Here is an 18698-nt window from a genome sequence, read left to right as displayed (position 1 = left end):
ACGGATTGAATAATTTGTTTATAACAAAACCTGATATATATAGTAGTATTATTTTATTAATTAACATTTTTTTTTTTCATTATCAGAACAATGAAATTCGACTTGAACTCATCGATAGATGGGTATTTAAGGAACGTTTTGTCAAGTAACATTCAACAAGCCCCGAGGAATTACACCACAAATACCTTCAGCACCCGCAACAATTATTTTGCGCTTGGAATCGTTTAATACTTTAATATATCATTCGCGGAGGTGGGGTAACGAATTATTACATAGACTGTAGACGGTTTCTTTATTGTCCTTCTATATTCGCTTTTTTTTTTTTTGCTTTCAAACCAACCATATGAACCTGCTATACGAGTCTCCCACCAAGAAGGAAAGCCAAAGACCTGTCTCTTTACAGGCCACAGTTGTCTGGCCGCGTGTTGGCGTTCGCTTGTGGTTTAGTAATATTGTGTTGTAGACGTGTTCAAATATCAAAGAATGTAAGCCTAGCCGGATTGGATTACTCAAGTCTACGCGATTCGATTAACTATATCAAAGGTAAAATATTTTTATAAATATATGATTTCCAAATTTACAATGCTTTAAACGAATTGCTATACTATATACACTTAGGTACTTTTTTAAAACTTTTCTATTTTAAATTCCCGAGTAGGAATATTATATTGTTTTACAAATGTCCTTTTATAAACACTTAAGCATTAGTGTCTGTATATTTTGTTCAACTACAAAATATAAAACCGCGAGTTACTTAAACTTTTTACTAAAATATTAGCGTTAAAGTCTCTCGTGCGAATAAACATTTAAAATATTATTCAGTTGGTTTATAAACATAAATGACATAATATGCAATGTAAATACTTATAAAAATTGTGAATAATGAACGTAAAAATGTAATAGTTATAAATGATTCATATATTAAATCAAACAAGAAATTGACAAATGTTTGAATACATATAATATTATAGTCATCATTTGACCTTATTTATTAAGAAATATATTCGTGACTCATGGGGCTTAAAATAATTTTTGATTTCCATCGTTTTTTTTAACGTTAATTTTAACAAAAATCTATTTTACTTTCTTTATATCGAACTAAGATAGCTTAATTTAACTTAAAAACCTATTATGTCATTATTACCATAAACCTATTACACATTACCTATTTTATGTTTTAATCGTTTGTGTTAAAACTTAATAGGTACAATTCCAAAAGAATGTTTGTAGTTATTTATAGTATTATAAATGTGTTTTACTTAGTCCAACCGCAGAAATATAAAGGAATAGATATCACAAGTACACGATGTACTATAATTTATATTATATATATGTGTACTATAATATATAGGTGTTGTTATATTCGTTTAGAAATAAAATAAGAATGTTCCAACGTTAACAAAATAAAAATAAAGCAATGCACCAATTCCTTAGATTTTTCCTTTCACTCGAACCGACGACCGGAGACCGTTTCACTTTCACGGCTAATGTACCTTGCTTTACTAGACAACAATATTACATTTTACAACTATATATACAGACACGTTGTAGCGTGTATAACTCTATCGCTATGCGATACAAATTTTGCGACTACGAAAATGAAACTAACCAAATGCAGTACGAAAGCTATACAGTTCACATCACGATTGCTATTATAATATTGTTACGTAGAAATTAAGAAAATATAGAAAATGTTTAGGTACCTAATTAAAAAAATATCACACAACACATTATAGAGTTAAATTTTGAAAATCAATATTAACAAGGATTTTAATTAGTTGAACGTTATTAGTGCAGAAAATATTTACCATAGCAATCATAGATTCATATGTATCATAGGCATAGCCAAACTTTTATATAAGTATTGTTCCTAAAGCTTGAAATGTTCCAAAAAAGTTATAAAAACAATTTTTATTAATTTAACAACACTAGTCGCATGATGGAGCACAGATTAGTATTTATAGGTAATATATGATAAAAAAAAAATGTATCACTGGTATCAGTCGTATAATATAATATTAATAAAAACTTTAAAAAACTAATGAAATTTTAGTATAGATTTTAGGGTTTAAGTCATAATTTTTATTCAATAACACCAGTCTATATGGAATTTAAAATGTAGCGGAAATGAATACCTATACTAACAGATGATAAAAAATATATTTTTTTTTAATTTAAATTTTGAATATTATTTTAGAACTCAAGAAGTATTATATAGGAATCAGACAACATATACGATAGCAATAATAATAACCATATTATACCTAATATACCGCGGTATTTTTCGTATTCCAGCGTGGCGATTTTAGTTTAGTTTTTAATTAATTTCATTTGTGTCCATCGCTTTCATTGTCTGTGCGCTATTATAATCATATATTATATTGTAACTCGTAAATCATTGATTTTATTTCAATTCTAATCTCACCCGGAGCCCTACTCCGGACTCAGTGACCCCCCCCCCCCTCTAGCGTGCGTCTTCAGGTCATCGCTCTACACAAATCGAATAATTATTAAGACGTTTTGCGATCGTTAATGGAAAATTAAATACATGTGGAGATATATATGGAAACGAACGCGGTGGTATTCCTACAACACAATTCCTGACATTGACCGTTCTCGTCATTGTTTCGATGACTTTGGTATGGTTAGAATCATCATCTTACAGAGTGTAAACCTCGGCCGCGTATAGATTATACTTAAAACATCATCATGTATTCGTGTACTATAAAGAATTATTCTACTCTATTTATTGTACCGATTAAATTAGACCACTGGCATACTTTTTCCTGCATCATAAACAGTTTAAAACCGGTTTGAAAAAAATAAAAAGTGTTTTTGTATTATAAAATCAATTCTTTCTAATTATTACGTTTTAAAATTTAATTGAGAACAACAATCAAATATTTTAATTTAAACAAAATTATAAGATACTATGATACTATAATACTATAAAAAAAAATTAAAATAGGTGTATTTAAAGATTCAGCTTCAAATAGTTCGTCTACAGATAATTTAATATAATCTTTAGGTAGATTCAATAAATTAAATTTTATATAAAAACAATTTATAAAATAAAATATTGTATTGATGAAATGATTAACAGAATTCATAATATAAAAAATGTTTGTATTAAAACAATGTGTATATACTTTGTATAAAAATATAAAAGGACAATCCGTAAAATTAATAAAAATCGATTGACATTAAAATAAATATATTATATTATGTCTATTAATTATTAGATCATAAAATTACAATACCATTTACCTAAACATTAAATTATTTTTATTTAATATTTAATATATTTAAAACATTAATTAATTTTTATTCGTTAATTATTAATACTTATTAATACTTATTAGTCTTCAATTGTTACAACAGTATAATAAAACACAAAGTATAAATGTTTCTTTTACTAACGCAATAACATTATTGATTACTTATAAATTTTGAATACTAAAAGTAAAATATTAGTATATAAATTATATGTATTTTAAATTTAGTCTACCGAACGGTCGTGCCAAATTACTGGACACCTGTATTAGAACGTTATTTTATTGCATCATTCTATCCTCACGACATTAGTCTGACGTAGTGATGTAACATATATTTTTCAAGATATTTTTGTAGGCAGTAATAAAGTGAACAAATTCTTATAGTAAAGGTCGTGAACGGGTCATATTATGTAGGTACTCGTTTTTACAAATGACTAATGTCTAATACATATAAATATAATACACCACTAATTTCTCTTTGCTTATTGTCTATCCTTGAAATACAATTCAAGAGATATCAGTTGTAAACTTGTTACTTTAAACACACCGAATTCAAATTAAAACAACAAGTTCAATATCGTGTCAGATAAATTAATAAAATACTACAACATTGAATTTTAAAATATATTTTGGCTCCACGTGTATAGGTTTATAAGGTTTATTGAATGGAAACTTATGTATTTAGTACATAACGTAGTACTTACGTGCATTTATTTTCATTGTTAGTTGTGAATAGGAAACAAAATTCCGGTTAGTATTTATGATTTACTATTTTAGTAATTATAACCAAGTTTTATATAATTTAATAAAAAAAAATGTTAATTTAAAAACAATCTTAAAAACTTAAATACTAAAATTATACGCATTATAATTTAAGATTCGTTAATATGAAAATACATATTTTATAAATAATTCATAATTTAACCAAATAGTATTTTTGAACAGAATTTAAAAACTTTTTTTTTATAACGTTACAACGAAAAAATGTAATTAAAACAAGCCGCTCTGCTATGCATTAGGTGTCGAGTGGGTCACTGTTATGTTTATGGGTGTTTTTACAAATATATTTTTTACAATAATACAACATTAGAGAAAAATGTAGGTACATTGTATATACAACTAATTTACATATTATTATTAGATTAAATTGTAAAGAATTGTTGATTTCAAAAATAATATTCTCTTCAGTTTTGGGTACCAGTGCAATGTCAAGGGTCGTGTGTAACCCGATAATTTGTCGATCTTGTCCGTATTTGAGGTATTCGGTTATGATATATTTCACTGTTAATTGGACACCACAGACTGCATGCGGGGGGGGGTCTTCCTTTGCCATTAGGAACCTGTGCGTAAGTCGCGTGTGTCCGATTCTCAATGGGTTTAATTCTTCTTTTATTTTTAAAGAAGTATTTATCCACCTTATGGTACTTCTTTTTATTATGTTGAGTTGCGTGATTTGTTGTTTCCATGTGTTGAGCCATTTATTATTGTTTATATAATTTATGCGTTTTTTAAGGTCTTTTTAAGATGGTTCTGGTATACCTAGGTATATGTAGTTTTGAATTCAGAATTTATAGCAGCGATCTTGGCCTGTTTGTGAGCTAATTATTTTACTTTAATACTGATGTGCCCGAGGACCCACATGAGAGCGATTTTTTTGTTTTTGGATAAGGCTTCATTTAATTTGTTCAGTATTTTTATTGCAATGTCTCCGGGTTTAAACTGTTTTTTTAAACTATTTAGTGTACAAAGAGAGGCGCTGCATATTATATGGTTGGCTCTTCATCGTCTAAGATTGCTTTAATCGCCTCGAGTATCGCTATTGCTTCAGCCGTATATATGGAGCATTAACATTATTAATTGGAGTGTAGAGCTGAAGTTGAATGTCTCTTCCACTCCTATTTCATTGCTGTATTTATATTATTGTTAATGTCCTTATTTTTAATTTTGCATTTCTAGTCCTGTGAATTGTAATGATTGCTTTATCATTTATTTATTATTTTACATCAATGTATATATTTACATTTTTTCGCTTGATTTCTAGTTTTATATAATATATAAATTTATTGACTAGTGATATTTCTCTAATCGGCTCTTGGCTAAAAGTAAGAAAAAATATATACGTAGATATAAACTTTTTATCTATATACATAATTTATTTTATTATTACATATTTATGTATATTTGACTGATGTCTAAGTAATTTTTTTTTTTTTTTTACTTAATTTAACTTAGCTTTGATGCCTTTTTTTATAAACATTTATTTTAAATAAATAAAAATTTTAATTTAAATATTAAATTAAGTTTTTTTTTATATAGTACAATATAATGCATAAATATAGTGATAAAATATAATTTAATATATATAGTGCATAAACAATTATCATTTTAACTTATAATAATTTAAAATAGGTTATTTTTTAATTTTTTTTTTTTAATTAATGTATAAACATTTATTATTTAACTTATATTAACTTAAATTAGGAAATTTTTACAGTTTTTTGTTTTGTTTAATGCAATAATACATGAGCAATTATGATTTTAGCTTAATATACTAGTTTAAAGTAGGTTATAATATTTTTACACATTTTTTTTTTGAATGAATGAATGAATATACATTATTTCCTTATACTAACTTAGATGACATAGATTAATGTTATTATTATTTTTTATACGATACTTCCATATTGTTGTATCAATACTATTTTTATTTCTGCTTAATTAATTTAATACAATATTATGGTATCTCATTCTATAAATATATATATGTATGTATGTATGTTTATTATTAGTATACTATTGACTGAATTTTCTTTTTTTTATAATACTTAATTTCTGTTATGTAATGTCATCTTTATTTTATTTTATTAAATATTAAATATACCTATTAATATATAGTTTGGTAATTCAACTAATTCTAATGTTTAATGTTTATGTATAATTTTATGGATTGCATTGATGTTTACAATTTTGTGTTTTAATTTTAACGTCATACTTGAAACAAAAAATTAAAATCACGTTTAAAAATATAATTACGTTAAACGGAAAAATCAAATAACGTTTGAAAATACAATAACATTAAAATTCTATAACGTTATACACGATAACGTAAAAACTAAATGTATTATTATAATTTAATTAATTTAAGTTCAGTATTTGAATCAGTTTCACTACTTATACTAGGTACCTTATAAAATAAGAAAGTATGCTTATAAAAAACATTCTTTTTGTAATATTATTATCTGTTTCATTTTTTAACATAATTTTAAATTGTTTTCAGCGCAATGACGTCTCTTCAGCGTTTGTCGTTCGTTCCATCCGTGAATAACATGTCTCACCAAAGACTTCACGACAGTGACGAAAATTCTTCGGACGATGACGAAAATTCACCTTTAACCCAAGACTTATATGGTGGAAGGTATTTATTATATAATAATATAACGTAATGTGATCAAAAATAAATTGATTTTATGATTTAATGGAATTATTTTAGTCAAAGGACTTTGGCAGATACTAAAGCATGGGACGTTTTTCGAGATTTGCCTCCACGCAGTGACAGTGGATCTATGGCTAACCAAGCATGTCTCGAATTTACTATACGTGTGCTGAAAATCCTAGCATATTTGACCACATTCATTGTTGTCCTATGCTGTGGCGTTATTTCCAAAATTAGTATGTTCTTCATGACATCTCAAATCAGGTCCGATCGTGTTGTCACATTCTGCAATAAGGACCTAAGTAATTATTATAAGTGATTATTTCAACTTACGGTTTGTAATCAAGTATTTAATCAAATTGTCATCTCTTTTTTCATAGGTCGTGATAAATTTTATGTTGTCAACCTTCCAACGGAAGAACGTGTAGCATGGATATGGTGTTTGCTGTTAGCATTTATCGTTCCAGAAATTGGAACTTTTATAAGATCATTGAGAATTTGTTTTTTCAAGTCGTGTAAAAGGCCTCCTTTATTCGATTTTGTTTTTGTGCTCATTATGGAAACTCTTCACGTATTTGGCTTAGTTTTGCTTGTGTATGTCGTACTACCAAATTTAGACGTCGTCAAAGGTGCGATGCTTACCAATTGTCTTTGTTTCGTACCAGCTTTGCTCAGTAAGTTAACTATTTTTCAAATTAATTTATAGAACAATCAATAAAAAATTCAATTTTACAGATTTATTATCAAGGACAACGAAGGGTTGTAAAACGAATTCAGAAAAGTCTGAAATATACGCCAAAGTGTTAATGGATGTGATTGCCGTAGGATCACAAGCCACTGGTTTCTTTTTATGGCCATTGTTACACCCGGAAAAGCAAATGAATAACCTTGCAATCCCAATTTCAGTATTTTGCATTTCTTGTGGTTATTGGGAAAATTATACAACCAAAAATACATTTTTTGGTAGGATATATATGAAATTATATCTATGAAATATTCTGAAGAGAACATTATAGCAAATTTGTTTTTGATTTTTAGGATTTATGAAGTTTGCATATCATATAAAAGACCGAATGAGAAGAACGCGTTATTTCATATATATGCTAATGTCTGTTTGGAAAATGTTATGTTTCATGTGCTTCATGTTGGTTGTTATGTTCTTTAAGGGTGAAAATGTTAGTCAAATCTTTTCATTAGTCAACGCTGGATTTTCACAACACAAAATACAAGTTCTCGAGGTAATTTTTAACAATAAAAATATTTTCAATTTATATTAAGGTTATTATTTTGTTTACGTATTATTTAGGTAAATCAAGTAACACGAAGTGGAACAATTTTACCAGACCTTGCTGATATAGTTACAACTGGAGATTCAGTTGACATTGATGCAGAATACGTAACTGCCCTACACGTACTTCTTTTACAAATTATTTCGGCATATCTTTGTTATATATTTGGTAAATATGTTCAATATTAATAAAATCGCTAGTGACCAACAATTTTACCATTAATTAAAATATTTATATAATTATATTGTGTGATATGTGGGATTACTTTAATTTCAAAATAATTTGTATTAAATGGATAATATTAATAATCATAAAATAACTATTATACATTTTATATAGTTTATTACACATTAATAACTGACGTTTTTAAATCTTTCACAGGTAAATTTGCTTGCAAAATTATGATTCAAGGATTTAGTTATGCATTCCCAGTAAATCTAACAGTACCAGTCACAATGTCTGTATTAATAATCGCATGTGGTTTGCGTCACGACGACCCTTGTTTTTTCCATAACTCTATTCCAGATTATTTATTTTTCGATTCACCTGATGTCAATTTCTTGAATAATTTTATCACTAAGGAAGTAAGTTACTTAAATCAATATTGATATTATAGTCTAACAAATTATTGTAATGATTTTTAGCACGTATGGGTATGGCTATTGTGGCTTCTATCTCAAACTTGGGTAACGTTACATATTTGGACACCTAAATGTGAACGTCTAGCAACTACTGAAAAGCTTTTCGCTAGACCTATGTACGATTCTTTGCTGATAGATCAATCGTTGGGAATGAACAGGAGATGGAACGACGAAAAAGACGTAAAAACTGAAGTAAGAATTTGTAATTGATTTAAGTTTAAAGTAGTTAATCTAACATTATTTATTCATCAAGGACTTAGCCGACCGAGATAAAGAACCAGATGAATATTATGAAACAATATCTGTGCATACAGATGTAAGCAGTACAGCCCCTAAGACTGTGAAGAAATCTGACAGTATTACTAGAATTTACGCTTGTGCGACTATGTGGCACGAAACACACGAGGAAATGATGGAGATGTTAAAGTCGATCCTCCGAATGGACGAAGATCAGTGTGCCCGTCGAGTGGCCCAGAAATATTTGCGAGTAGTTGATCCGGACTATTATGAATTTGAAAGTTGGTTAAATTTTCTGCGTATTATGTAAAATGATCTAATTCTAAAACATAATTTATTCAGCTCACATATTCATGGATGACGGGTTCGAAATCAGTGATGAAAACGATGATTGGAATCAAGTGAATAGGTTCGTGAAGCTTCTAGTTAGTACAATTGACGAGGCAGCAACTCACGTGCATGAAACAAATATACGTATCAAACCACCGACTAAGTATCCTGCTCCGTATGGTGGCCGTTTAGTATGGACGTTACCTGGAAAAACTAAGCTCACCGTACACATCAAAGACAAATCCAAAATCCGACACAGAAAACGATGGAGTCAGGTTATGTACATGTACTACTTACTTGGCCATCGATTAATGGAATTGCCGATTTCTGTTGAACGGAAAGAAGTCATTGCGGAAAATACGTTTTTATTGACGCTCGATGGTGATATTGATTTCCAACCACATGCGGTTAGGCTTTTGATTGATTTAATGAAGAAAAATAAAAATTTGGGAGCCGCCTGTGGAAGAATCCATCCAATTGGAGGAGGTAATCCTCAATATTAAATTTGTTATGAACCCAATTTAATTATATAATGTTTATTTATTTTTTAGGTCCATTGGCGTGGTATCAAGTTTTTGAATACGCCATTGGTCATTGGCTCCAAAAAGCTACTGAACACATGATCGGTTGCGTTCTTTGTAGTCCTGGGTGTTTCTCACTATTCAGAGGCAAAGCTCTTATGGACGATAACGTGATGAAAAGATATACATTAAAATCTGATGAAGCCAGACATTACGTGCAATATGATCAAGGTAAATAACATTTATTATCATTAAAAATTAGAACAATTTCTAATTAAATTACATTTAATATTAAGGCGAAGACAGATGGCTGTGTACATTGCTATTACAGAGAGGATATCGAGTAGAATATTCAGCTGCTAGCGACGCGTATACTCACTGTCCGGAAAGCTTCAATGAGTTTTATAATCAGCGAAGAAGGTGGGTACCGTCGACAATGGCGAACATCATGGACTTGCTTATGGATTACAAGAAAACGATTAAAATAAATGATAATATTTCAATGCCCTACATCAGCTACCATGTAAATATTTTTGTCGAGATTAATATAATATATCTAATGAGCGATTTTTTTTTCTAATTTGACATTCGAATACTTTCAGATCATGTTAATGGGAGGTACTATTTTAGGACCGGGAACTATATTCCTTATGTTGGTGGGAGCCTTTGTGGCTGTGTTTCATATTGACAATTGGACCAGTTTTTATTATAATATTATACCGATAGTATTGTTTGTTTTCGTATGCTTCACATGCAAATCAAATATACAGGTAAATTATAGTTAGTAGTTTTATGATAAGTATTTAATAACACCAACTCATAATTAACTAACAATATTATTTAAAAAAATAAATAGTATGCATTTTAATGATTATTTTTTTTTGTCCACAGCTATTATTGGCGCAAATTCTATCAGCTCTATACGCGTTAGTGATGATGGCCGTTATTGTCGGTACAGCTCTACAGCTGGGCGAAGACGGTATCGGATCGCCATCTGCAATATTTTTAATTGCCATGATGAGTTCGTTTATAATAGCAGCTCTTCTTCATCCACAAGAGTTCTCTTGTATTATATACTTCGGTATATATTGGCTATCCATTCCATCTATGTATTTGCTTTTAATATTGTACTCCATTATTAATCTCAACATTGTCACATGGGGTACGAGAGAGGTTCAAGTAAAAAGAACTAAAAAAGAAATGGAAGCAGAAAAAAAAGCCGCCGAAGAGTCGGAAAAGAAAAACAAACAAAAGTCAATGCTTGGGTTCTTGCAAAATTGGGATCCTAACGAGGACAACGAAGAGGGGTCGTTTGAACTATCATTCGCTGGACTATTCAAATGTATGTTTTGTACTTATCAAAAACCCGTAAACGAAGGTCAACAGCTGGTGAGAATAGCTGATTCATTAGAAGGTCTAGGTAAACGAATGGATCACATTGAAAGGTGAGTGCTACAATATACTATTTACGAATATACATTAATGTGGGTGTTTTTATAATAGGGGTATGATAGATCCAACATCAGTGAACCGTAAGAGAAACGCTTCGACTAGTAGCGTTCCTCATCAGATTGCTCTGGACCCGGTCCAAGAAGAAACTTCCCAGAATGAACACTCGGATACAGAGACTGACGAAGAATCTTTAGGTGACCGATAATATATTTACATTTTTATAACCGGTTGGTTATATAAACGTTGTAACATGGAATAATGAAACATATTTTTATTCCATTACAGAACCCAAAGTAGAACGTAACGATGACATCAATCCTTTCTGGATTGAAGACAAAGCTCTGCGAAAGGGTCCGGTGGCGTTTTTATCCACAGCTGAACAACAGTTCTGGCGGGATCTGATTGACAAATATTTATATCCGATCGATGAAGATAAAGATGAAAAGGCTCGAATCGCATCAGACTTGATCGAACTGAGAAACAAATCTGTATTCTCGTTTTTCATGATCAACGCTCTGTTCGTACTCATTGTTTTTTTGCTCCAATTGAACAAGGATAAACTTCATTTGGACTGGCCCATCGGCGTAAAGACAAATATAACGACTATTGCAGAGACGTCTGAGGTAAAAATTACACTATTTTTTTAATGTTTTATTATGTACAACATGATTATATTATAAAATTAAACGATTACAGATCATTATCAGCAAAGAATACTTACACTTGGAACCCATAGGTTTGGTGTTCGTGTTTTTCTTTGCATTCATTATAGTAGTTCAATTTACCGCCATGTTGTTCCATCGATTCGGTACTTTGTCTCACATACTTGCCTCGACGGACCTAAACTTATGTTGCAACAAAAAGGTAAATCCAGATGGTGACTTTTTTTCTATAAATTTTTCATCAATTTATAAACGCTCACCGTTTCTCTGTTTCAGACTGAAGATTTGACCCACGACGGTCTACTAGACAAACAAGCAGTCGTCATCGTCAAACACCTCCAACGTTTGAGGGGTATTAATGGCGACTACGATAATGAGTCCGGATCCAGTGGTGATAACGCCGTGGGCCGCCGTCGAACAATTTACAACTTGGAAAAACAAAGGCAAAAGACCCGAACAATTGGCACACTGGACGTGGCTTTCCGCAAGAGATTCTTACAGATGAAAATGGGAGAGGACGAAGATGAACCACAAGGTACGATAATACCTCCTATATATTATTATAACAGGCATTTTTAATTTAACAAATACCCATGATGCCGTATCAACATATAATAGGCAAATTATAGTCAGTGATTCAACTTTCGAGATGGTCCCATGCTAAAAAAAAAATAGAGGTCCATAACTACAGTTAGGTAATTGAGTAAATATGGTCATATTGTCTAAATGTTTTATCAATATCCAAAATTAATAAAATTTCAATTTATCATAAACACATAAATAGGATAAATACATACGTATATATATATATAGATTGAAATTGGTTATTATTAAGTCTAATTATCAACTCGAATTTTGTCTTTAAAAGCATTAGACGCCTGTTTATTTATCTTGCATCGCGCGTTTATAGACAAGTACAAAACACATTTTGATTTTTGAAACTCAGAAACAGTTGTGTATAATCACTATTTGTTTACAGGTGGCACGCCGGTTTTGGGCCGAAAACTAACGATGGGCAAGGAAGTTCGACAAGCACTCGAGGTGAGAAGACGGTCCATGCAGGCGGAGAGGCGTAAATCTCAGATGCAAACGCTAGGCGCGAGCCACGCGTTCAACCAAACACAGCGGCAATCGAACGCGGGAATCAGCGTTAAGGACATATTCAAAGGTAGCCAAAACCTGGCATACGAACGCGACGATGGTGATGGAGACGACCGGCTACCCATGCACGCCATCAACTGAATCAACCTAACCGACAACGGATGAGAGGGAGAATGAGCCCGGCAGACGGGGGTAAAAACGATCCCTCCCAACGGAACGTTTCTAGTCAAAAAAACAAATCACAGCATGAAGCGTGATCATCGTGGATCTTCTATAAAAAATATTATAATATCATTTAGATTTGTTTTACCCGTCTACGGTCTCTTTTCCCTCTTGTTTTCCGAGCTGCTCGAGCCGGTGCATCGCGGTCCGTGGTTGAAAACCTAAATCGAAAACAAATTTCAGCACCGAACTGCCTATACCTAGCTATTATATGTTGGCTCTTACACAGCCCGGACGTGTTTCTTAAAAGTACTCGTCAATGTGATATACATACTTGAATTACTTAATTTTTCTATTATATAAATACATTTTTTAGTATACTTTACCATGACATGAAAAATAACTATGTACACAATAAACTATTGCTCATTTTGTACTACAGTTTACGTTTTGCAATATTGTTTTGCTTTCATTTGCATACCGTTAAAATAACGTTGTACCTTCTACGCTATAATGCATCAATATTGAATACGCTACAATAATGCCTATAAGGAAATTTGTAAATTTTTAATATTATGATATAACCACTTATATGATATTATACTATAAAATATATAAAATGCGAATTGGTGTTTGATCCGTTGATCGTGATCAACGGTTTTTATAGACTATATATAATTATATATATCTATAATTATATAGAATTTACAGTGTAAACTCAATGGTGATACCTAAGTTGTAAAGATTTAAATAATAGTAGGTAGGTCACTACTATTATTGATTAGTTAAATTATAATTAAACTAGTTGTTCCGTCACGACGTTGTCCGTGTAGTAGATGCGTTAATAATGTGTGAAGCTCACGTCGATCAAACGGTTTTCAAAGTGTATTCGAACAAATGCGTGTTTAACAGTCGCGAGATGCAATGGAAGTGAAATACGTCAGACGGCAGCGGCGTTCTTATTTAGAACGTACTATATTATATATTTAATGGTTTAATAAAGAATTCCAGTCGACTCTATCCAATAGTTACATGTATTTTTATGGCTCCGCAAAGGAAAACCATATTCTCATTTCTCAGTATAACTTTATCGTCTTTATCAAAAAGTAATATAATATAGTAATTTTATAGTCATGCACCTTATTACCTATAATTTTCAGCAGCCAGCAGTACATAATATATACATGGACGTAACGAGGGTGGGGAAGCGGGGCAAGTGCCCTTCCCTTGCATTTCAAACTAAATTATATTTCTTACACCTTATAAATTGAGTTTTAATGATTTAAAATTGGCTATGCCACTGCCCCCCCCCCTCTGATTGAAATTCTAGCTACGCCCCTGCATATATATTAACTATGCAGTGATGTGGTGAGGTGACGCATATAAAAAACTTTCTGGACACGTAAATTCAAATAAAAAAACAACAAACTTATCTGGTTCGAGAAGAGTTGTCGCTCGTATGATTCGCGGTGTCGAGAGATGTTACTAATGAAACTGGTGCGCATGCACTGGTGTGAGAAAAGATCTGGTCATGCCGTCAAGAGTCACTGGCGGCCCCATCAAAGGCCTCCGCGATTCCAGAGAATCCCTTGTCTCTGTCGGCATACGGAGAATGTCACGCGTCTTGCGCCCTACCGTCACAAAAAGCACATATTATGAGTCTCTACGTGACCTTACAATATAAATCATGAAAGATGTTTGTTGAAATTAACCGCTATCCGTGCGTGACAACTTGACCGTTATTTATTGATAATATTTAAATTGCTAAGTACTTATTCAATATTACTACAATTTTATGATATGTGAGCATATCATTAAAATATACCTACTACCTATACGTAGAGTATTACTTAATGGCGTTACATATATTATATGCTATTTCTATGGTACCTAAATGTTAACAAACAATAATGAAAATTAATATAAAATAAAATTAATTATATTATCAGGTTAGCAGCATAGAGTATAGACTATGGTTAGTAGGTACTTACTACTTTGCTATAACATGCCCTGGTTTAGAGAAATATTGGCCATGCGCACTATTAATTCTGAGGGCCCTTTTAAACAAACAGTTTTGATAAAAATGAAAAATATATTAAATATAATGATTATAATGTAAGTATTTGGTTATTGTGATATATTTGTGTAATATTATAATATTGTATGTATTATTTTGTTATCGCTTATCGATAGTGGTATGTATCGCGCCGACCCAGGTGAATTTATATTAATTTTATTATAACGTATCAGTTTACAGTTAGTGTTCGTTGCGAAGTTGTGTCTCGAACTACCTACCATGTCTTATTACTAGAGGTCGGAATAATATTCTCTTAAAATAGCCAAAATAAGATGCTAATATTCTCCTAAAAATTTGATAATATTCTTCTAATATTCTTTAATAATTGTAGTTAAATATACAAAAAATATGTTTTTAAAGTAATATATTCTCCTAAATTCAAAATATGCTTTTATATTTTAAAAAAAAGGTAATTCTTGGTATAATTATATATATTAAATGAAATATATATATATAAATGTATAATATATTTTTAATTAAATAAACAATACATTATAATTTAGCTTTAAAAAATACTTTAACTTAACATTTTATTAACATGATAAAGTTATATAAATGATATATTTTATTTAAGACAATTCTCCTTTTTGGAAACAGTTAACAACTATATTCTGTTCCATGTGTTCTGGCGTCATTTTCGTACGACGATCTGTTAAAATGTTTTTATATGTACTGAACGAACGTTCAACATCAACTGAAGTCACAGGAGCATACTGCAAATCAGTTACCATAGTAGGTGAAAAATTATCTACAAATTGTATTTCATTATTTCCTTTCAACATTTTTGCTACGTTCTTTAAAATTGTGAGTCCCTGATTTTTTTGTTGAAGTTGTTCAATTTTTATTTTTATTTTTTCTCCATTTTCTCCAGGTATTTGTTGAAGTTTAACAATTGTACTTTCAATAAGATTTATCGAATCAACAAGAGTCACATTTGACTTTTCTAAATTTTTTATGGCTGTTATAAGCATAAGAAAATGGGTCTTAATAAATATTAATTCATTTTCTACAGTTTTTAATTCAAGAACTGATTTACATTTAAGTATAGACTGACTAGGAGATTTTTGTTTACTTAATTCTTCAATAACTTTTTTTAAACCTTGGAAATGATCACAGTTAAAAACAGCAGCTTCCAACCATGTTCCCCATCTTGTTAATACCGGTTCGGGGGGTAACGGAATATCAGGTAACAGTTCTTTATACACTTGAACATGGTACGGAGCTTTTAAAAATACTTTTTTTATGTTATTAATTAATGAATTTACGTCTGGATACATTTCTCTAACCTTTTCTGCTACCCTATTAAGCATATGAGCTGCGCATGTCACGTGAATTAAATTGGGATAAAATACTTTTAATGACTGTCCAGTTTTCACCATATATGGTGCAGCATCTGAGAGCATCAACAACACTTTTTCATCATTTCCGCCCAAGGGCCATAGTAATTTTAACCCATCATTCACAAATCGAGCCACTGTAGAATGGTTAGTTTTTTCTAGAACTTTACATGTTAAAAGAAAAGAACGAGTCGGATGATTTGACTTTAATATACCAACCAATAAATTTGCCACATAACGACCATTTATATCTGTCGTCTCATCAACCGCAATCCAAATGTTATTTTCCCCAATTTCATTTTTTATATTGGATAAAGTCTTATCATAACAATGTGGAAGATAATTTTTACGTAACAAACTTTCATCGGGTATATGTTTGCCAATATATTTTTCTAAAAATGCACGGAATTGTGGATTTTGTAGTTTATACCACGGTATATTAGCAGAAATAAAACTCAAACATAAGTCTTCATAGAATTCATTTACATTTTTTTTAGAAGTAGATTCCGATAAAAATAATTGTTTTGAAGTATTTAACTTACGGTTTAGAGCTTCTTGGTGTAAAGATGTGTGTACGTGTTGTGTAATCTGAGACTTTTTAATGCATGGTATGTGTTTGTTACACAGTTGACAAAAAAGAGTAGCACCATCAGTTGTAAAAATGACATTGTTTTTATTTAATGGTAGTATCCACTGTGCAATTAAATTTTTTAATTTACTTGATGGGATTTTCGGCATATTGAAAATAATTTAACAGGACAAATAAATTACACCCAGTATGACAATATTACGTATAGACGACGCGCGGCATTAAACCATAGACTGATGGGATATCAACTAAATGAACTACACTCGCGTATAATATTATGTTATACAATATGAACTTTGTATATCTATTCTATGAACTCGTTACTTAATGTCATAAACGAACGTTTGGAGCTATTTTTGAAGTGTTTTTTCCAATTCATTTTTAGCCTACGTGACTTATTGAGCGTCGTAATCATTATTCCATTTATAGTCATCTCAATAACAACAGACTAAACACTTATTTAATATTATATATAATTTTCGTCCTTACAACAAAAAATATCCAAATCCCAAAAGATTAATCGAAATATTCTCTAATATTCTTTATTATACGAAATATTCTTTCATCTTAAAATATTCTCAAATATGCAAAAAAAACTTTTGCCATTGAATTATATGATTCATAATTTTTATAGATTTCAAACCGAAATTTAACTGCATAGACTCAAAAAAAATATGCAAAAGAATATTATTCCGACCTCTACTTATTACTGTTCAATAAATAGACCATGTTAATCACGTTATGAGTGCTTATTATTCTATACGAATATTACAGCTATGTACATAATTTATTAAATATAAATGTATTACTTATTAGTTACTTATTAGTAATATATTAACTTGCATATAACTTTAAGTTATTTATAACTTATATTACCTACGTTACAAATTAGTAATTACCTACAATACACATTTTTTCTAGGTTTTTTTTGCAAATTCTGCAATTACATTATCAAATTTTATTTGTTCGGTAATATCTTGGTTAATGCCAGTAATGATAATTAATCCAATTTTCTTGAGTTATAGACGAGTGCATGCGAGTTTTAATACGTTTAGGTAAGTGCAGAAAAAAAACGTTCACCGCCTACTACAATTCGTGCATTTTATTTTTGGTACAAACGGGAAGACCGAAGAAGGCCCTAAGAATTTGGGAGCTTAGTGTTTGTGAATCACTTGGACATGCGTAAATCAGGGCCTCCTCTCCTATAATTTATTTTGCTATCAATTTTGATCAAATAGGTACTTTTAATTTAGTTTTAGTTTTAAGCTTTCATAGATGCCTACTATTTAAAATTAAAATTAAGATTTTGACTTATAATTTTTGTATTTGTATGGGTATACTTAATATATGCCTAATAAATCATACATTTTATGTCGAAAACTCAAAACTATCTTGTGTAATTACATGTGAATAAGCTAAATAAGGGACAACAATTTAAAATTGTTTTATCAAAGATGTTGTAAATACAATTCGAAATCAACAATTTTACTAAAGTAGATTTGGCCAAATTTCCGTAGGTAATACACATTTTTATTTTTTACTGTATTTGGTTAAAGTAGGCATATCAAATTCTTAAGAGGTCATCATAATAC

General features: G+C 30.3%; 2 protein-coding genes across 3 annotated transcripts; one reads left to right on the top strand and one right to left on the bottom strand.

The window, feature by feature from the left end:
* Positions 1-387: 387 nt before the first annotated feature.
* Positions 388-13544, top strand: LOC132919482 (chitin synthase chs-2). 2 transcript variants are annotated; one of them, XM_060981132.1, is made up of 20 exons: positions 388-532; positions 6551-6690; positions 6766-7010; positions 7089-7382; positions 7444-7671; positions 7747-7946; positions 8015-8165; positions 8379-8581; positions 8642-8830; positions 8892-9156; positions 9218-9691; positions 9757-9957; positions 10023-10249; positions 10329-10496; positions 10618-11171; positions 11230-11372; positions 11464-11801; positions 11875-12042; positions 12117-12375; positions 12820-13544. In XM_060981132.1, exons 2-20 carry the CDS (start codon positions 6557-6559, stop codon positions 13080-13082), a joined length of 4704 nt encoding a protein of 1567 aa, XP_060837115.1. In that variant the 5' UTR covers positions 388-532; positions 6551-6556; the 3' UTR covers positions 13083-13544. The 2 variants fall into 2 exon arrangements, with proteins under 2 accessions (XP_060837115.1, XP_060837114.1); XM_060981131.1 differs by having other exon boundaries at positions 388-543; positions 6553-6690.
* A 1996-nt stretch (positions 13545-15540) lies between these two features.
* LOC132919483 (uncharacterized) lies at positions 15541-17730 on the bottom strand. The gene has a single exon (XM_060981134.1). It carries the CDS (start codon positions 17253-17255, stop codon positions 15750-15752), a length of 1506 nt encoding a protein of 501 aa, XP_060837117.1. The 5' UTR covers positions 17256-17730; the 3' UTR covers positions 15541-15749.
* Positions 17731-18698: the final 968 nt, after the last annotated feature.

This window comes from Rhopalosiphum padi, chromosome 2, assembly GCF_020882245.1.
Source record: "Rhopalosiphum padi isolate XX-2018 chromosome 2, ASM2088224v1, whole genome shotgun sequence".
Classification (NCBI taxonomy): domain Eukaryota; kingdom Metazoa; phylum Arthropoda; class Insecta; order Hemiptera; family Aphididae; genus Rhopalosiphum; species Rhopalosiphum padi.
Note: the sequence above shows the minus strand (reverse complement) of the source record. Positions and strands in the feature narration are given on the sequence as shown.

Bases quoted from the DNA above. Each gene is read 5' to 3' on its own strand.
- LOC132919482 (XM_060981132.1), top strand. From the start codon at position 6,557: ATGACGTCTCTTCAGCGTTTGTCGTTCGTTCCATCCGTGAATAACATG. The intron at 8,582-8,641 runs GTAAGTTACTTA...AATGATTTTTAG, and splicing joins ATAATTTTATCACTAAGGAA to CACGTATGGGTATGGCTATT. The intron at 8,831-8,891 runs GTAAGAATTTGT...TTATTCATCAAG, and splicing joins AAAAAGACGTAAAAACTGAA to GACTTAGCCGACCGAGATAA.
- LOC132919483 (XM_060981134.1), bottom strand. From the start codon at position 17,255: ATGCCGAAAATCCCATCAAGTAAATTAAAAAATTTAATTGCACAGTGG.